Genomic DNA, 21,051 nt, shown 5'->3' with positions numbered 1-21,051 from the left:
CGATTAGTTCCGATTGTTGACTGACTGCGTGCCATCCCTGCAACGCTTTTATAGTCAATACCTCATCCCTAGAATTATCGAGAGTATTCCACACATCTCTAGTATTGTTTCCGCTATCTGACAATAGATGGCTATATACTTCTCGAGCGTTCTAGGTGCTACTAGATCCTTCGATATTCGTTCGACTATTCGGCGATAGATGGCGTAACAATAATAATAAATACTAAAAATAATTTATTGCCTTTCACACAGATTTAGATTAATACATTTAGATAAATAAAAGAAAGAAAGAAAAACAAAGGCAAAAGTAATAGTTACCGATTTAAAAGGTAGTATGGCCATCAAAATGATTAAGCCTATGTTTGACCTAATGTCTCAAGATGGATATTGGCGATTCTCCGAGTACCAGTTAAAGATTCGATGGACGTGCCCTAATGTCTATGAAGGTCACGTCACCTCCGTTATAACGCTCCATCAGGCTTGCCTTTGAATACGAAAATCGAATATTGTATTATATTTTGCGAGCACGTATGACGCTGTAGGGAATGACAATTTTCTTGACGATTGTACAAGTATAATATGTACGTGATATAAAAACTGCTTCCTATTTAGATACAGTTATTTGAAATAATAGTATACTTAGTCAAATTAGAGGCAAAAGTACTGAATATTCTAGCAGTAGATACAGTTAGAATGATCGCAGCGAATTCTTTTAGGCAAAAACCGATTTGTGCAGAAGATAGAACACAAGCTAAAAAACTCTTTTCCAGCTTATGCGAAATGTCTTATGAAAATTGCAGATCATCGGGTAAGTACATTCTAATATTATGATGCCTTTGCATGTTCTATACAATCAGATTGCATAGCTTTGCAATATCAGAAGTCCATAGACATCATAGTGTGATTTTTTTTTGATTTTTTTTTTACATATGTGAACGAGCTCACAGCCCTCCTGGTGTTAAGTGGTTACTGGAACCCATAGACATCTACAACGTAAATGCGCCGCACACCTTGAGATATAAGTTCTAAGGTATCAGTATAGTTACAACGGCTGCCCCGCCCTTCAAACCGAAACGCATTACTGCTTCACGGCAGAAATAGGCGGGGCGATGGTACCTACCCGTGCGGACTCACAAGAGGTCCTACCACCAGTATAAGGCTGAAGAGTCTGTAATATAGTACCTAAGTAATATGTGGCTGTCTTTGCATCATTGGGATAAATGGATATTCACGTATGTTGGAACATAACACACATTCGATATTTCCTTTAGATATTTGCACGGCTTAAAACAGTTAAGGTGAGCAATCTTTCCTCAATTAATTACCCTTAGTCAGGCTTTCTCTTGTTACCGGAAACACATAGACGAGAAAGTAACAAATACAGTCAATTCACAAACATGTACCAAATAACTTTTAAAAAATCGGGTATTGATTTCAACTAGAAAATTGGAAACTAGTTCTGATGGCAAGTTGGATCTAAACATAAAATTAGCTAGAGCATTAATTTATTAATCTATTACTTACTTTCTTAACATTGTATTTTTTTAAATAACTTTTCTCAGGCACTTGGAGTTACTATAAAGATACCAAATGTGAAAAAGGTTAAATAAAATATTCTTTGAAAAGTTTTGACTTATTTCTTTGTTTATTTGCGTTCATAATTAGCTAAGAAGCATAAGAAGCTGTAAAAAATAAAGTTTCAAAAACAAAAGTTACCTTTAAAGGAAACTTCATTTTTAATGCCTCAATTTAGCCCTCAAAGACTAACAAGAGTATTATTAGTCCTTCCTGATGAAAAGTAGTCATTGTTTTTTCAAGTTCTCAAGTCCAAATCCTACTATAAGATTCATGGAGCATAACCTTCAAAACTAAATTAAGACTATAGGTTTCCATTATCTACATTACCAGACTAATCGTCAAACATATTAACGATAAAAAGTTTCAAAAATGTAAAACGTTTTTATCCTAAAATCGGTTCATTTCTATCAACAATGCCCTTAAGAATACTATTTTTGAAAAGTCCTTGGCATGGCGCGATCGCAAGACACCTTAATCCCTATTGTTTGAGCCCTTGAGACATGACGGAACATGCAAAATTTGGCCAGTCAGCCCTTCGCAAGACCCCGCGATCGAAACTTAATACTGCTTCAACATTTATACGGGGTCGTACTTGGACTGTTAGAAGTGTTTTTTAAAGAATAGTTTATCTGCCAAATTCACCACTAAAAGTGTCATAACGAGAAATCTTGAATGACCCATCCTTTCTTTGAATCTATGCATCCTTGTTGGATGAGAACGGCAAAGTTTTGAAGAGCATTCGTCAGGATAAAGGTAAAAGTCCTACAATACTCGTGACTCCGTGTGCCATTCCAGATCCTGCGGAATGGAAAGCAGTGGACGTCGCCCAAAACACATCGTTTCGGATCCTCCCAATCCACTAAAGGTGCTTTTAGGTACCTCAAGCACCGGTCATCGTTCTTGGCGAACCCGTCGCTTGCGACGAAGGGCTCGACGAGCGAATTAACCCATAGATACAGTCCACTGAGTTTCTCGCCGGATCTTCTCAGTGGGTCGCGTTTTCGATCCGTTGGTTGATTCTGGGTTTGTGTTAGCAACGTCGTCAGGTTTGAGCCCCGTGAGCTAACCTACTAGTTAAGGTTACGCTGAAATAGCCTCTCAAGGTTATCAGCTTAGGTAGGCAAAAAAAAACCGTGTGGATAATTCAATTGGTTATATTATTATGACGTAAATTCTTTTGTAAAACTAAATATAATTTATCTAATGCCCTTTGTGAATACTAAACACTTTTACGATGGATATTGACACAAAGGTACGCAGATTTGAAAGTTAATCCGCTATATATAAGTAAAGTTGGGAGACAACGAATGCGACACAGTTGGAGCTATCTTTTTTAGTGCACCATGCTGCGTCATCATTGTCCAGCATTTTCTATTGCATTTAATATTCTCGTAAATTTAATGGTTAGCGCCTATTTAAGTGGTTAATGGACCAGTGATATCATGGACCACCATCTTGAGACATAATATCGTAGTCAACTTGATGACTTTGATTCAAATTGATTTTTTTCCAATCGCATGACGTATTTATTACACTTATTGATGCCGATGTCAAATATTATATTATATTACATCTTTAGATTAATACGTGAAGCAAAAACTTTGTATCCCTTTTTACGAAAATTGCGCGGACGGAGGAGTATGAAAGTTTCCACACATATACATAATATAGAAAAGAAGTGCACAATGCTAATATTTTTTTCAAATAATGCATAAAAGATACATTAAATCAATAAAGAAAACATTACACACACTACATACCATGTATTTGACGCACACACGCATGCATACTATTTATTGTGAAACTTTTGTTCTTGACGTCTGTGGTCAAATTGAGAATACATTAAATATTGTTTGTCTTTATTAATATTTTTTATAGTATAATAGCCTTGGCGAAATTTGTGATTATAGAAGTATAAAATACAATCTTTAGTGTACCAACTTACAATTCCAATTAATTATAGTCGAATTTCGACTACTGCGGGACCTCTAGTTATATTAAATGTACATGATATACATGCGTTTTTATAAATTTCAATTAAATAAAATCGTATAAAATATAAGAACAAAGAATACACATATATAAGAAAGAATACTGCACAACGCGGTTGGAGTACACTAATACATTTATTTACGTTCAGATCGCACAGATTTTCCGAACATGTCATAACCGCTTCCCTGGGCTTACGTCTGTAAATTTCGATAATTTCGCTCCGACCCTGGCACCTGATACTCTACGAGCAAAGTGTGATGCCGAGGGTACAACAGTGTAATTTCCTAGTCACAGAAATAAATTTACATATTATTCGCGAAAGTTGTGAACTCGTTCAGATTCTTTATATTAATACGCTTTTATTAGCTTCAGACATATGTATGTTTGTAACGGAATCTTTGAACATGATTTTGACCCCCTTTAAAACGTCGGATTAACTCGAAATATGGTATAGGTACTTATTAAGGACCGATGACAAATGTATATTTAAAAAAATATAATAATATGTAAAAGTTGAAATTCAACTAAAAAATAAATATAATGGTTTAAAAAAACTAACAAAATACGGTTTTATAGAAAATCCAACTAAAAAATAGAAAACTAAATTTTAATATAATATATTTGAGTAAAAAATAGTGTAAGAAAAAATCATTTTATTGTCAAAAAGCGTGGGATGTATGGTATCAGTAATTCTAAATATTTTATGAACAGATATTATTATCAGTAGAAGGGTTATTTTGATAATACCCTGAAAAGCATCCCACGCTTTTTTACAAAAAAATCATTTTTTCTTACACTATTTTTTACTCAAATTTATTAAAATTTATTTTCTATTTTTATTTGGATTTTCTATAAAAGCGTACATTGTTAATTTTTTTAAACTACAGTCAAAATCTGTTATAACGACCTCGAAGGGACTGCTCATATTCAGTCGTAAAAACCGATAGTCGTAACAACCGGTGATGTTTAATGTGTATCGTGCAAGTACAAACAAATCGGTAGGGAATTATTGGAAAAATATATTTATACCTATATAATACGCGATTTTTCTGCAATATTAATTTGTTTTATTTTTCTTTGCAACATTTTGAAAGTTTCACGAATAACTCCACAAAGTTTAAGTGTGTCTTGTGTATAGATAAGTAACAAACTAACTGAAGAGATATGAAGAGGCGGGCTTTGACTACCGCATGCACGTGTTTTGTTTCTAAGAATTAGAAAAGACCCTACACTAAACTAAATCCTATTGTCTTCTTTCCTGATTTTAAAAGCAATTGAAGTCAAATGTGGATACCTATTCAAATTGTTTACAATACAGCTTAGCCGGTCGTTCTAACAGATCTAATTCTCCGAAATATTAGTTAAATGTGGTCGTTTTATGAGGTATATCGCTATTACCAATGTCGTAGAAAGCAATATTTTTAATAAGGCGGTCATATGGTATTCAGCCGGGACCTTTGTTCTTGGTTATTATAACCGGCATGTTGTATTAAACGATGTCGCAGTAAACGGTTTTGACTGTATTAGTTATTTTAATGTAAGTTCATATAATACGTACCATGAAAAAAAAATTACGTTTTTGTAACGTAATATTGAATTATTCGAAATTTCTTAATATGCAAACGAGATAGACATCGAAGGGTATACTGGAATCAAGATGGTGCAGCATCTGTCCGTATTGGATATACAGATTTGAGAGAATTATGCCAGCATCCAACAATGAAGTTGCGCTTGTGGCATAGTGGCATTTTTAAATAAAGTAATTCACAAATTTAGTAATGCTAAGGTTTTTTTTTTATCGGTTAGATGGGTAGACGAGCTCACAGCCCACCTGGTGTTAATTGGTTACTGGAGCCCATAGAAATCTACAACGTAAATGCGCCACCCACCTTGAGATATAAGTTCTAAGATCTCAGTATAGTTACAACGGCTGCCCCACCCTTCAAACCAGAAATAGAGAGGGTGGTGGTACCTACCCGCGCGGACTCACAAGAGGTCCTACCACCAGTAAAAAACCGTGACCGTATTTACGGAGCTTTTAATTGTTAACTAGACGTCTGGGGACGTCTGGGGTCCTAGTTTGTTCAAACTGGCCAAGTTATGTTGCGCAGTCTTGTGATTATCTCAATAAAAAACCTCTTTAATAAAAAATACTTAAGGTTTAATGTAAGATATTTTTAATATTAGCACGGATTCCTCTTGACCATACTCCATTCTGAAAACACAAAAAATTCTATCACTAAAAACATTTTGTGATATTATGTACATAATATGTTCTTAATTTAGCTGCGTAGTTGCGTGGACCATTTCATCCTCCACTTGTTTCAAACAGAAAGTCATGATACTTTTCAGCAGAAACATAGAAGATGGTGCTACCTACCTGTGTGGGCTTACAATACATCCTAAAACCAGTAAATTTGTCATTTAGGTAGGACCTCTTGTAGGTCGGCACGGGTAGGTACCACCGCCCTGCCTATTTCTGCCATGAAGCAGTAATGCGTTTCGGTTTGAAGGGTGGGGCAGCCGTTGTAACTATACTGAGACATTAGAACTTATATCTCAAAGTGGGTGGCGCATTTACGTTGTAGATGTCTATGGGCTCCAGTAATCACTTAACACCAGGTAGGCTGTGAGTGAGCTCGTCCACATAACTAAGCAATAAAAAAAAATAAAAAAAAAGATGATTGTGATCGCAGGACGCTGGTATCAATACTGCTATCATTTTCCGAACAGTACCTTATTAGGGTTTTACAACACCCACAAGAATAGACGGGGTATTTATATTTTAGACCACGGAGCCATAAATTTACGTAGCGTTATGTAAATTTAATTCATTCCTATTTATCGTTCAAATAATGGTTAAAACCATTATTAAATTATTGAAGTCACAAAAACGATATTTTATGTATGATTTTTTTTACCTTATTATACCTACATAAAAATACGCAGTAAAATTTCGGTTATTCCCATATAATATTGGGTGTTCATAGTGCATTATGCAATTTTCTAATTAATTTTAAACAAAAATCTCGTTATCGTATTCTAGAAGATTTGTGTTAGAAGAGTTTAGATGCTTAGATGGGTAGACGAGCTCACAGCCCACCTGGTGTTAATTGGTTACTGGAGCCCATAGACATCTACAACGTAAATGCGCCACCCACCTTGAGATATAAGTTCTAAGATCTCAGTATAGTTACAACAGCTGTCCCACCCTTCAAACCAGAAATAGAGAGGGTGGCGGTACCTCCCCTCGCGGACTCACAAGAGGTCCTACCACCATTAAAAAACCATGACCGTATTTACGGAGCTTTTAATTCTTAACTAGACGTCTGGGGACATGTAACTTGTATCTAATTCGAACGCCTGATGACTGGGAAGAGCAATAGCTGATGCAGCGTTCGATTTACAATACGCACTAGGAGGTAATTTGACAGTATATCTGTTGTCACTATGGGTGGATTATAGATCGCACCAAACTCAACGTTCTTCCTTTTTTTTTATTGCACAGATGGGTGGACGAGCTCACAGCCCACCTGGTGTTAAGTGGTTACTGGAGTCCGTAGACATTTACGACGTAAATGCGCCACCCATCTTGAGATACAAGTTCTAAGGTCTCAAGTATAATTACAACGGCTGCCCCACCCTTCAAACCGAAACGCATTACTGCTTCACGGCAGAAATAGGCAGGGTGGTGGTACCTACCCGCCCGGACTCACAAGTGGTCCTACCACCAGTAAAAAGTATGACAGTGTATCTGGTGTAACTAGTGGTAGATTATGGATCCCACCAGACTCAACGTTCTTCCTGGCAATAATGCGCTTTATATTGAAACACGGGGCATCCAATCCACAGCCTAATTGCTAGTAAAATTTTTATTCATGCTGGTTTGTCGATACGCACATTGCACAACTGATATTCGACATGACTCCAAGCGAAGCCCTACTGGTGCTTGAAGATCCATAGGATTCTGTAACCGCTTAACATATGGACGGTCACGAGGTCATTTGCAATCATCTAAACCAGGGGTTCCCAAACTTATTTTAACTACTGCCCACTTTGAGAATAAATTATTTTTTAGGGCCCCCATTTTTTGACATACATAAAAACCACTATAACGAGAGCTCAATCGGTGTCTAAGAGTCCTCCTAGACGAAATTACAAATTGCCCCCCAAGCAACGCCCTCATTTTTTTTCTGGGTCTCTTATCCCCTTAAGGCTTGCAGCGCCCATAAGGGGGCGTTATCGCCCACTTTGGGAAAGGCTGATCTAAACCTATGTAAATAAGGGTCAGTAACCAGAATTCTCAGATCGGAACGCGTGACTACGTCGCGGTAGAACTAAGCCGGATGGTAGCGCCTCTATACGATACTAATAACCCTCAGACACAGTCCACTGAGTTTCTCGCCGGATCTTCTCAGTGGGTCGCATTTCCAATCCGGTGGTAGATTCTGCGAAGCACTGCTCTTGCTAGGGTTCGTGTTAGCAACGTCGTCAGGTTTGAGCCCCGTGAGCTCACCCACTAGTTAAGTTACGCTGAAATAGCCTCTCAAGGCTCTCAGCTAGGTAGGAAAAAAAAAACGATACTAAGTATGACTTACTTCTCCAGCTATTGCAATTCTCGAACTCCATCTCGCAATAATTATTGAAGGTCTTATATTGACCGTCGTAATGGCGGGCGCATATGAGGGTTTGCCTGAAAACGTGACCTCATAAAACACAATTATAGAACACATGAACAACAAACAAATGAAAATCTGTATGAAAATGATTATTATCCTCGGTGGTATAGTAGTCCTGACTGTCGCAACGAGGGTCGTGGGATCGATTCCCATACCGAACAATCAGTCGTGTGAAGGTATGCTTGCTCTTTGTCTGACTGTTTACTATATATATTTATCTATATATATTTTTTTACTTGTGGTAGGACCTTACTGGTTTACTGGTGGTAGAACCTCTTGTGAGTCCGCACGGGTAGGTACCACCAGCCCGCCTGTTTCTACCGTGAAGCAGTAATGCAATTCGGTTTGAAGGGTGGGGCAGCCGTTGTAACTATACTGAGACCTTAGAACTCATATCTCAAGGCGGGTGGCGGCATTTACGTTGTCTATAGCTTCGGTAACCACTTAACAACATATGGGCCGTGAGCTCGTCCACCAATCTAAGCAATAAAAAAAAACTTAACGCCACTTGGGCTGTGAGTCGGACCATAGAACTATAAGGCAAAAGAGCAACATTGAGACAAAAATACGGAAGCTTATATTATGTTGCTATACTGGCGACCCGCCCTCGCTTCGCTTCGGAAACTGTAATTTAATTTTGATTTCTCCCCTATTTAATGGATGATATTATACATACTAGAGGTCCCCCGGTAGTCGAAATTCGGCTATAATTAATTGGAATTGTAAGTTTGTACACTACTATGGTTGTATTTTATATTTCTATAATCACAAATTCGCCAAGGCTTTATTTCATTAAAAAATATTTATAAAGACAAACAATATTTAATCTATTCTCAGTTTGACAACAGACGCCAAGAACAAAAGTTTGACAATAAATAGTATGCATGCGTGTGTGCGTCAAATACATATTATGTAGTGTGTGTAATGTTTTCTTTATTGATTTATTGTATCTTTTATGCATTATTTAAAAAAAATATTAGCATTGTGCACTTCTTCTCTATATTCTCTATAAGTGTAGAAAATTTCATACTGCTCCGTCCGCGCAATTTTCGTAAAAAGGGATAAAAAGTTTTTGCTTCACGTATTATAATATATAGATAAACCTTCCTCTTCGATCACTCTATCTATTAAAAAAAACCGCATCAAAATCCGTTGCGTAGTTTTAAAGATTTAAGCATACATAGGTATACAGGGACAGAAAAAGCGACTTTGTTTTATACTATGTAGTGATAAGTCGTATAGAAAGTGTTTATTATCTTTATATTTTTGTGTTATTTTGAACGTTTCGAATGATTTACAGTTTTAGTTATGTCTGGCGACTGGAGAAGTTTGGAGAAATAGCATCAACAACTTAAAATAACATTATCCAGCAAGTTCGACTTACTGTATTACCGGATTTTTACGCTTTCTATTCTGTTGTTTCTATAAAAAAAATCGGTTGTCTGTAAAGTCGGTTTGCTGACGATAGTTGAACGTGACAACGTCATAAGAAAATACTGATGGAATGGTTTAATTTTTAAAAGAAAATTTTAAAATTTTTTTATTTGTTTGATAGATATTTTGTATGGATATAGAGAAGAAGGTAAATGGAAATTATTAATAAATAAATATTGGACCTATAAATATTGGATGAAAACATGTAAATGTATTATTGTATAGCAGCTGCCCACGCGGATGCATCGCTCACTCAAGTAGGAGAGAGACAATGTCGAACGCTGCCGAACGCGGAGGCCGATTGTGCCTCTTTGTCGCTCGTTGCGCGCTCTCGCTTACACTTCAAGCCTTAAATGGAACGCCTCAAAGCGAGGTAACGCCGCATGAATCATGTTTTTTCGTGCGTGCAGCCGGCTCCATCGAATTATAAGACGTTTTCATGTCAAAAAGGAAAAAATAAACTTACTTGTAATTATTAGGACATTGAGTTATAAAAATCGAGCAGCCCTTATCGATTAAATCAGACTTCTCGAAGACTGTCTTCTTGGGATAAAACTGGAACTTATACGGCTCCTTCTGTAACTTGTTGACGTAGCTACACGATACCGTCACCACAACTGGAATTACAAACGGTGTTAGCGACTGTTACCTGGTGTAGGATATTGACCCTAATGATCTAGGCATAAAGGCTCATAATCCATCGATATTCATTAGCTATGCAGACACTAAAATTGCTCTAGCAAATTCAGGAGCATGCGGTATTTTAATTGGGTGTGGCTCAAAAACATTCTGTAAAATGTTATTCTTTTTATTTATTTATTGCTTAGATTGTTAGACGAGCTCACAACCCACCTGGTGTTAAGTGGTTACTGGAGCCTGTAGACATCTACAACGTAAATACGCCACCCACCTTGAGATATAATTTCTAAGGTCTCAAGTATAGTTACAAAGGCTGCCCCACCCTTCAAACCGAAACGCATTACTGCTTCACGGCAGAAATAGGCAGGATGGTGGTACCTAACTGCGCGGACTCACAAGAGGTCTTACCACCAGTAAAATTCGATTTCGAAAAATTCGATGTTATAGATGTCACTTTAGACAACTAAGGCGTCGTTGCTCATTAAAAGAAATTATTTTCATTGTGGACATATTTTATTAAAACTGAAGAAAAACAATGACAACATAAAACCCTTTCAAAGCTCTGCTATCTATTATATTTTCGGGTTTTTGTACATCTATCATACTATGTTACGAAAATTTTAATAACAAAATATTCTGTGTGTTTAGTGCGAGTTTTTTAACGTTCTCGATAGCGTAAAAGTTAACTCTAATTTGTATGGAGTTGGAACGTTTGCCTACGTTTGCCGCTAGGGGCGCTGTTCCAACTGCATACTAATTTAAGTTAACTTTTACGCTATCGTGAACGTTAAAAAACTCGCACTAAGTACACTGCTTCCTTATCGCTAACAGAGCTAATTTTTGAGTTTTCAATTGAAATTAATATAATATATTTAAAACAAATGACTTTGAGCTAATATTTTAAAAATATGTTAATGATTGCTGCAATGCTTTAAATCACTACTATTTATGTTAAATCTATACTAATATATAAATCTACAGTGGTTTTTACGGATGTTCCGTTATAACTACTGAAACATGCATCCGATTGACTTGAAACTTGGTATCCACGTAGAAAATACATGTACTTAATGGATAGGCTAATATTTATAAGAGCGTTGGACTCCCTACACAAGTTGCGGGGGCGTTAATGATGAGAATCTTTGTGAGGGTGAGAAATAATAATGATAATTTTAAATGTCCAGCGAAGCGGACTGGTACAGCTAGTTTTCATATAATAACTCAAGGTACACATTTTGCTTAACTGACTTAAGATGGGAAGTGACAATTGAATGATACTTTCACAGTGATATTTGATTTTCTAGTGTTATGTGATAAGTCCTATATTTATTTCTGAATATGAAATATCTCGTTTAAATATACACCACATCGAGATTCTTCAGGAGTAAGCTCTAATAAATTCCTATAAAATAGATACAGGAAGACAATAGATTTATCAACATATTTAACAAAGCATGTTCATTAATAATATAAAAAAGTAAATACAGATCTTAAAGCAATTTGTCGCCTTTGCAGGCAATCAAACCCGCAAAATTATAGTTTGCGTAATTACTGGTGGTAGGACCTCTTGTGAGTCCGCGCGGGTAGGTACCAGCACCTTGCCTATTTCTGCCGTGAAGCAGTAATGCGTTTCGGTTTGAATGGTGGGGCAGCCATTGTAACTATACTGAGACCTAAAAACTTATATCTCAAGGCGGGTGGTTCATTTACGTTGTAGATGTCTATGGGCTCCAGTAACCACTTAACACCAGGTGGGCTGTGAGCTCGTTCACCCATCTAAGTAATAAAAAAAAAAGTTGAGAATACCGCTCACTTCATGGTGCTTCGTCACTTCGCTTCGTTCAATAATACATAGAAGATAGACAAGCCGTTGCCCACAGCTAAGGCTTCTCCTCAGCCCTCGTTAGAATAAGATCATGCGTTGCACTCAAGAAAAACGGTGGAAGGAAATTCAAGGGGAAGGAACGGTGGTAAAAAGACCACTCTACACCCGTTACGGGCGGTATGAAAATACGATATGACAGAAAGATTTTTCACACATCTCCTCAGGGAATTCCTCCGTGGACGTTCTGATACAAAACACAGAAAGAGGTCAATCCGTAACACCAAACCGTCCGAAAATCCAAATTGTAATGATGAATCTCTTTTTTTCCACTACTAATCCCACAGTTGTACACAGTGTCAACGGAAACAGAATTACAATAACACGATTTAACAGATGAAAGTGAAATAAATAAAACTTACATACGAATATGATTATCCTGCGTAACATGCTTGTGTAGTATTCAATTTTCCGCCTATTTTAAATAGTAATTAAACTCAAATTCAATTAAGTTTTAATACCATTAAAAGTGTTCGCAGTCTAGTGGGTATGACGTCAAGTATACACAGCAGTTCCAGTGTCTACCGATTTTTGTACACGTCGTATTTTGTTTGTTGCTTTCGAAGACAGACTAGCTGTTTTTTCTTGCTCAGATGTGTGGAAGAGCTCACAGCCAACCTGGTGTTAGAGGTTACTGGAGCCCATTGACATCTACAGCGTAAATGTCGCCATCGACCTTATGATATGAGTTCTAAAGTCTCAGTTTTAACAGTACAACGGCTGCCCCATTCTTCAAACTGTACCTAACTCATTACTGCTTTACGGCAGGAACAAGGGCGGTGGTATCTACCCGTGCAGAGTCAGAAGACGTCCTACCACCAGTAATTACGCAAATTATAATTGTGCAGGTTTGATTTTTATTGCACGATGTTATTCTTTCACCGTGGAAGTCAGTCGTGAGCATTTGTTAATTATGTATTTCATTACAAAAATCGGTACCTCACTGCGGGATTCGAACACTGGCACAGTTGCGTCACTCGATACGAATGCACCGGACGTCTTATCCTTTAGGCCACGACGACTACACCTTCTCAATATCGTACTACCGAATCATATACCGTCATTATCAAATTTAAAATACATTTCCGCTTATAATTTTTATTTATTTATTACAATATACTGTTTACATTACTAATTAGATTATATTATAATAATATTATTATAGTGTAGTAGAACTATGTTAAACAATCTAAAACTAAGTGAATAAGAAGAACTTTTCTGTAGAATAAGTCTATGGATGCGAAATAATAAGATATCTACAACAAGGTATTAAGTGAAGTGTGTCCTTCGTCCTTTGTCGTAGGACCTTACTAACGGAGGTCACTAAGTGTCATCGTATACCCAATACTAGCCCCTACTTCTTCAAAATTCCAGACTATTCTTCCATTGTTCTATTAGCTTTTGAAGATATTCATGTTTATTATACGATACTATTGTTGCGATAACTAGTTCTACTGTATTTTTGTCCTGGCGGCTAAGCAGTATCCCTGTCTCTTTATCTCGCTCTTTGGTCTCACAATCACATCCTTTGTATGATATGTCTTTAACACTAACCATACCAACACTTAGTGATACCTATTTCTACCATAGCGGGTAGATAACGGTATAAGACAAGTATAACTAAAAAAAAACATTACAAAACAACCAAAAAAATAGTATAATAACTATAGATTAATTCGTAAAAAAACTCATGAAGTCAAATGTACAAAAGAAATAAGGTGCACAATGCAAAAGTTAAAAATGGGTCATTTGACCCGTTATAGTATGTTTAGTGTTAAACTCTATCGCTCTATCTCACTCTGCTCTACTACGACGCTCTATCTAATTTTATTCGTCTTCCTTTGATTCAGAACTGTCGACTAGTCCTTTAGCCTTCTGGAGTACGTCGATTGCTGGGCCAGCGCTGATGATCGAATCGCGAACTCTCTGCCCCACACCTTCCTGTAAATGTACATTTACTTAATAAATAAATCCGTCCAGCCCAAGCGTTTTAAACTCCTGAGATGTTTTTGGAACGAAGTTCTTTATGGGACGATGTGGAGGGGTACCCTAACCGGGAGAAAACGTCCGTAACGTAAGATTTTTATTAGTAATGCACACAGTGCACGACTTAGCTTTGTAATAACGTATAAAAAATAACTTTTTTTATCATACAATGACCACGATCTCAGAGCGTTCGTTTGCGCAATACATTAACTCTTATGCAAACAACCGTGAATGAAGTGTACCACAATAAGTTCGCACGTTACCGAATGACAGTGGGTTGTTGCGAAACCTCCAGTTTTATTTTCTTTATACCTCGAATAGAACTTAAAATTAATATTTTTATATTAAGGAACTTCGTTCCTATCCGGTGTCTATACTATCCTATTCGGTACAATAATATGAACTGACATACTAAATACTCCACTTTGTTTCTATTCAACAAAGTTTTTTTTTTGTTATTGCCCTTATAGGTAGACGAGCTCACAGCCCACCTGGTGTCAAGTGGTTACTGGAGCCCATAGACATCTACAACGTAAATGCGTCACCCACCTTGTATAAAAACTTGTTCAGCTATTTAAGTGGTGCAAACATAATTGACGTTCAATTTTAAAAGATCGAACTGTTGATGCTAATATCAAATAAAACGCACTTTTAATTACAAAGATAATTGGCGTTTATTAAGCGAAATGTCGCTTAAACCAAATAGCCTTTCTCTCCTTATACTGTACAAATTGTCAAAATACTATGCACTAGAGGTCCCGCAGTAGTCGAAATTCGACTATAATTAATTGGAATTGTAAGTTTGTACACTATTGTTATTGTATTTTATACTTCTATAATCACAAATTTCGCCAAGGCTACACTATAAAAAAAATTAACAAAGACAAACAATATTTAATCTCAATTTGACAACAGACGTCAAGAACAAAAGTTTGATAATAAATAGTATGCATGCGTGTGTGCGTCAAATACATGGTATGTAGTGTGTGTAATGTTTTCTTTATTGATTTAATGTATCTTTTATGCAATATTTAAAAAAAAAATAGCATTGTGCACTTCTTCTCTATATTCTCTATAAGTATGGAAAATTTCATACTCCTCCGTCCGCGCAATTTTCGTAAAAAGGGATACAAAGTTTTTGCTTCACGTATTAATATATAGATTATTCAACTCATGACAATATAACGCTTCAAAGGAAAAACGTAAAAAAAAAATTCAAAACTTACAAGCTCTTTAAAAAAGTCCCAAGCGGAAGCACAGCTCATAATCATTATGCAAATGATGGCGATAAATACTATTTTTGTAAAATACATTTTCGATAACGACTTGTGGGCTCTACGGATTCTATCAATCGAATGATTTGCAGTAAGAATCAGTCGGGTTTTTATTCTTGGATCAAACTAAAAACACCAAAATATATTTACCTTCCATCGTGAACTTTGCAAAACAATTTAACCTTCATCGCCGAACACTAAGAACTAATATATGTTTCAATGAAATGCAAACTTAAGTTTGTAAAATTCAAGTATTGAATTGCGGTTGAAGATTAAAATGATATTGTTATGCTATTCAATAATAGTCTTTATACTGTTGACAAAACGATCGTGTTTCTTCGTGAGATATCCATAGTAACGGTAAAACCAAAGTTCAAAATGTCATCGAAGCGACTGACCGCAGTAAAGTCCCGAACAGGCGTGTTATTGTTAATAAGTTGTTAATATTATAACATTTATCTTATTTATAGACTGTGTTATTTAATAATGACAAGTGGTCACTCGGTAATCGAAATTCGTATAATAAATTTAAATTATAAACTCTTCTATATCGTTCTCTCACTACTGAGGATCGCGACCACATGCGACGTACTTCCAATGTGCCCGATCATGGGTGGCATGGACTGCATGGTACAGACTACCACCGAGTGCTTCTCTTGCTAGATCTGACTATCTGGCTGGTGTTCTGCCCACGGCGCGCTTGCCCTCTATGCGACCCGTAATTATGAGCTTCTCTAATTGATGTCTGGGAGACCGCATGATCTGTGTCCGAAGAGATGTGTCCGAAGAAGCTCATAGCACGTTCTCGGCAGATGGAAGAGAGTCTTTTTTCGGATGTCTAGCTTCCTTAGAATGGACTCGTTTGTTCTCATGGCAGTCAACGGTATTCGTAGCATCCTCCGTCACACCCACATTTCAAAGGCATCAATCTTTTTGATATCCCGGCTTTTTATGCACCATGTCTTCGCCCCGTAGAGGAATATGGGAAAGATCAGTGCCCGCACCAAGCGCACTTTGGTTTTACATAATACACATAATAATGTTCAACTTTTAAATTATAAAAGTTGAACATTATTATGATTCTAATGTCAGACTATTTATACTTCTATAATCACAGACTACGGCCAGACTACACTATAGATAAATAATATTAAAGACAAACAATTTCTATTTTCAATTTGATCACACAATAACAAAAGTTTGACAATAAATAAATAGTATGCATGCGTGTGTGTGTGTCAAATAGATGGTAGTGTGTGTAATGTTTTTTTTAATTGACTTAATGTATTTTTTATGCATGATTAAAAAAAAAATCAACATTCTGCACTCCTTCTCTATATCCTCTATAAGCGTGAGAAATTTCATACTCCTCCGTCCGCGTTTTCGTAAAAAGGGGTCCAAAGTTTTGCTTCACGTATCCAATATGAACTGAGTACTAAATACTCCACTTTGTTTCTAATCAATAAAGTTTTTTTTTATTGTCCTCGTAGGTAGATGAGCATACGACCCACCTGATGGTGAGTGGTTACCGTCGCCCATGGACTTCAGCAATGCCAGGGACAAAGCCAAGCCGCTGCCTGCTGAAAACTTTTTTTCTCGCAACAATTCTTTTTGAGTTACTATGCTTCATTATATCCGTGGTGGTTGGGATAATCGTTATTGTTCTGGATGGCTGAAACCTGTCACGGCCCATCACGTACGAAGTGGCTACTGAAGACACAGTATCACAACTGAAATGTTCCCACCATCCTTAAGAGGCGAAATTGAAGTCTGAATACTATTGTAAAATAACTTCAAACCAGCGCCCGAGATTTCTTGGCGGTAAAAATAGGTAGGCGGCTGATATCTACTCACACTGGCTCGTAAGTCGTATCACACTTATATGAGTACTTCAGTTTGAGCCCCGTGTGCTCACCTACTAGTTTGGTGAATCTAGAATAATAACCCCTCAAGGTTACTAGGTAAGAATAAAAAAGTGTACTCCCGGCCCATGGTGGCGCCATGAACGCCCCATACTTTACATGGAAGGGAGCATTAGGGATGCCGTAGTAGAGTTTGCGCTATTACTGTTGGTAGGACCTCTTGTGAGTCCTCACGGGTAGGTATCACCACCCTGCATAGGTCTGCTGTGAAACAGTAATGCGTTTTGGCTTGAAAGGTGGGGCAGCTGTTGTAACTATACTTGCGACCTTAGAACTTATATCTCATGGTAGGTGGCGCATTTACGTTGTAGATGTCTATGAGCTCCAGTAACCACTTAACACCAGGGGGACTGCGAGCTCGTCCATCTATCTAAGCGACAAACAAAGCTAAAAAATAAAAATAAAAATTCCGCAAACCCCCACAATCGAAATTTAAATGCACCTTATTCACAGCGTTAATAGCATAACATTATTGTTCTGCCTATCGATCGACAATCTCACGACTCAGTTGGAGCCCACGGTCATCAATGGGTGTCAAGTCACGGATACTTTATACTCCTCAGTAAAGGTTGAAGGAAAGTTATCAATAAAAATACATATTTTAAACTTTTTTTCTTTTTATTAATGTCTCCAAAAGGCACTTTCATTGGAGTAAAAAACAAACTGAACTATTACTATATGATACACTATACATTATAAGTATGTACTTCTGAAATATTTGTATTCTATATAAAGCAATTTGTGAACGCGAGCTGACCTGATCCAACAGAACAAGCCCACTCGATGTGCAATTTGTATCTTAACACGAACTTCATCCAATGGAGTTCTCTTCGTTTTTAATACGCTTTTATTAGCTTCAGACGTATGTATGTTTGTAACGGAATCTTTGAACATGATTTTGACCCCCCTTCAAAACGTCAGATTAACTCGACATTTGGTATACTTATTAAGAACCGATGACAACTCAATATTAAAAAAAATATATTGAAAAAATTGAAATTCGACTAAAAAATGAAAAATAAATAATAGTTTAAAAAACTAACAAAATACGCTTTTATAGAAAATCCAACTTAAAAATAGAAAATAAATTTTAATAAATTTGAATTAAAAATAAGAAAAAAATATTTTATAGTAAAAAGTTTTAAGTTGGATTTTCTATAAAAGCGTATTTTGTTAGTTTTTTTTTAACTATTACTTATAACAGGGGGAAATACTGTACCGAACCGAACTAGTTGTGCGAGGTTCAAGCTGGTCACGTCAGTCTGCGAGCTGTGATGGGGACCGGTGTGCTGGGTCTAGCCAGACGCGACGGCGGCAGCTGCGCCTACCGTCGCCACCGCCGGACCCGCGCTGATGACGGCATCTCGCGTCCTCGCCACGGCGCGCTCCTGAAAAACAAGGTTTTATGAAAGGTTCATTTGATGTCCATCTTGGACCCAGCACACTCAAAGACAGTAGGCATTCCCCTTTGCGTGATAAACCTCTTTTTCAAGCATAGCACTGTAAACACTGTAAACTTGAAGTCGTTGTGGCCTAACGGATAAGACGTCCGGTGCATTCGTGTTGAAACGATGCACCGGTGTTCGAATCCCGCAGGCGGGTACCACTTTTCTAATGAAATACGTACTCAACAAATGTTCACGATTGACTTCCACGGTGAAGGAATAACATCGTGTAATTAAAATGAAACCCACAAAATTATAATTTGCGTAATTACTGGTGGTAGGACCTCTTGTGAGTCCGCGCGGGTGGGTACCACCACCGTACCTATTTCTGCCGTGAAGCAGTAATGTGTTTCGGTTTGAAGGGCGGGGCAGCCGTTGTAACTATACTTGAGACCTTAGAACTTATATCTCGAGGTGGGTGGCGCATTTACGTCGTAAATGTCTATGGGCTCCAGTAACCACTTAACACCAGGTGGGCTGCGAGCTCGTCCACCCATCTAGCAATAAAAAAAAAAAAAAACAGTAAAGTGCTAATTAAAGCTGCTTTTGCGGATTAATTAGCAGATTTAATTTGCATTCATGCATAATTTGCAGAAAAACTGTACAATATTTTATTTATTTATTTGGGAAACCAACAGCACAAAAAATGCAATTATCAATCAAAAAAATAAAAAATTGCTAAAACAAAAACGTGACAAGTTTCCAGTGTCAAATAAGGAGTAAAATAACAAGAGAAAAAAAAATTAAATATAAGTTTACAAGAAAAAAAAACAATATGCTCATATATATCCACCCATACCACATGAGTATACATGTCTACATATACTTTAAAACTGAATACACACCGGACCTTAATCACCTTCAAAAAACTTTTAAAATATTCCAAAATAGTATAGCAGTATACGAAATAAGCCTACTGCTTAATACTCTCCACAAGCCTCGTTTGAAGAAGAACATGTCGTAGCGCTCGGGAAACACCGTGGAGGGGAGCTCATTCCGTAGCCGGATGGTACGTGGCAAAAACACCTCTGGAAACGCACTGTGGATGACCGCAGTGGCAGATAGTATGGATAAATGAACTCTACTTCGATGGCGAGTACGATGGTAAAAACGAGATGATGGAATCATCTCGAACAATTCCTCAGAGCGCTCCCCATGGAACATACGGTACAAAATACAGAGAGAAGCGAAAACCCTCCGCAGACTCAGAGGTTCCAAACGATCCGTGAGAATAGATTATCGAATTAGGCTTTGGAACCGCGGCTTAGTCCAGAACTCAGGGATTTAGTCAAATGTCCTGGCTCTATGGCCCTTTGGGTTTCGGAAACCACTCGACTCATCAAAACCGTATTTTCTATAAAACAATTGAACTCAAATGAATCTGTACTCACGATTTCCTTGAAGAAGTTCCAAGGTTTCGCTGATGCGGTCGCGAAAACAACAACGAACAAGAAAAATATGATTCTCGTGAAATTCATTTTAATTGTTCTACTAAAGCGGGTTCGAGTGCCGAGTCAGGAACACAATATGTAGATCGATGCCTCTGCGGGCTTTATATAGTCAAGAGGTGTTGATGAAATAATCTATCAAAGTATCATTTACGTGTGAGACAGCGGGGCTCGCGACTTCGCTTGTTTACTTTTCTTTTTGGTTTTTTACTGCACTAGTTAGTAGGCAGACGAGCGTACGGCCCACCTGATGGTGAGCGGTTACCGTCGCCCATGGACTTCAGTAATCCAAGGGGCAGAGCCAAGCTACTGCCTACCGTTAAGTACTGTCCACAAGCCTCGTTTGAAGAAAGACATGTCATAGCGCTCGGGAAACATCGTTGCAGTTGTCAGTCAACAAATGAATAGTGCACCTGATGATAAGTGATCTCCGCCAGTCAGCGACATCAGCTATATACACGTCAATCCTCGCCAATGTAATCGCCTCGATGCAAAACCATAGAATGACATAGATTTTGAAAATAATATTTCAAAATTCATGTAAACGGTATTACAGATTGCAAAAGTTGGAAACCAAACTTGTTACATTGAACTATAAGGGCTTTGTTCAGCGTGAACAGTCGCATGACTATCCCCTTCAACTGAGTTGTTCATGATGAAAGAAAGTACCTCGTTTCATGGTGGTTCAGTAGTATGTAAGTCAGCGAGGATACCACCTCATAATTGTCGCGATTACCCAGTGTATGTGGATAAAGGCTCTGATAACTAACTT

The 21,051-nt window shown here is 37.4% G+C and overlaps 3 protein-coding genes and 1 long non-coding RNA gene across 4 annotated transcripts in view; all 4 read right to left on the bottom strand.

The window, feature by feature from the left end:
- LOC149499757 (uncharacterized) overlaps positions 1–21,051 on the bottom strand; it is a 145,397-nt gene that overhangs the window by 17,212 nt on the left and 107,134 nt on the right. The window lies entirely within an intron of this gene.
- LOC149499762 (uncharacterized) lies at positions 5,379–13,696 on the bottom strand. The gene is made up of 4 exons (XM_089738812.1): positions 12,567–13,696; positions 10,150–10,300; positions 8,169–8,263; positions 5,379–5,785 (listed from the first exon to the last, which is right to left on the bottom strand). The coding sequence occupies exons 1-4, from the start codon at positions 12,592–12,594 to the stop codon at positions 5,754–5,756; spliced, it is 306 nt and encodes a 101-aa protein (XP_089594938.1). The 5' UTR covers positions 12,595–13,696; the 3' UTR covers positions 5,379–5,753.
- LOC114253051 (cecropin-D) lies at positions 13,981–15,570 on the bottom strand. The gene is made up of 2 exons (XM_028187794.2): positions 15,417–15,570; positions 13,981–14,145 (listed from the first exon to the last, which is right to left on the bottom strand). Exons 1-2 carry the CDS (start codon positions 15,501–15,503, stop codon positions 14,032–14,034), a joined length of 201 nt encoding a protein of 66 aa, XP_028043595.2. The 5' UTR covers positions 15,504–15,570; the 3' UTR covers positions 13,981–14,031.
- Positions 18,584–20,380, bottom strand: Enb2 (antibacterial peptide enbocin 2). The gene is made up of 2 exons (XM_089738813.1): positions 20,223–20,380; positions 18,584–18,774 (listed from the first exon to the last, which is right to left on the bottom strand). The coding sequence occupies exons 1-2, from the start codon at positions 20,307–20,309 to the stop codon at positions 18,682–18,684; spliced, it is 180 nt and encodes a 59-aa protein (XP_089594939.1). The 5' UTR covers positions 20,310–20,380; the 3' UTR covers positions 18,584–18,681.

Source organism: Bombyx mandarina, chromosome 26 (assembly GCF_030267445.1).
Source record: "Bombyx mandarina strain Sakado chromosome 26, ASM3026744v2".
Classification (NCBI taxonomy): Eukaryota; Metazoa; Arthropoda; class Insecta; order Lepidoptera; family Bombycidae; genus Bombyx; species Bombyx mandarina.
Note: the sequence above shows the minus strand (reverse complement) of the source record. Positions and strands in the feature narration are given on the sequence as shown.

Coding starts and splice junctions, on each gene's coding strand:
- LOC149499762 (XM_089738812.1), bottom strand. CDS start 12,594: ATGTTACGCAGGATAATCATATTCGTAT. Junction 8,264..10,149: donor CAATGTCCTAATAATTACAA/GTAAGTTTATTT, acceptor TCACGTTTTCAG/GCAAACCCTCATATGCGCCC. Junction 5,786..8,168: donor GAATTGCAATAGCTGGAGAA/GTAAGTCATACT, acceptor TTGTGTTTTCAG/AATGGAGTATGGTCAAGAGG.
- Enb2 (XM_089738813.1), bottom strand. CDS start 20,309: ATGAATTTCACGAGAATCATATTTTTCTTGTTCGTTGTTGTTTTCGCG. Junction 18,775..20,222: donor GGAACTTCTTCAAGGAAATC/GTGAGTACAGAT, acceptor CTTGTTTTTCAG/GAGCGCGCCGTGGCGAGGAC.
- LOC114253051 (XM_028187794.2), bottom strand. CDS start 15,503: ATGTATTTTACAAAAATAGTATTTATCGCCATCATTTGCATAATGATT. Junction 14,146..15,416: donor GGGACTTTTTTAAAGAGCTT/GTAAGTTTTGAA, acceptor GTACATTTACAG/GAAGGTGTGGGGCAGAGAGT.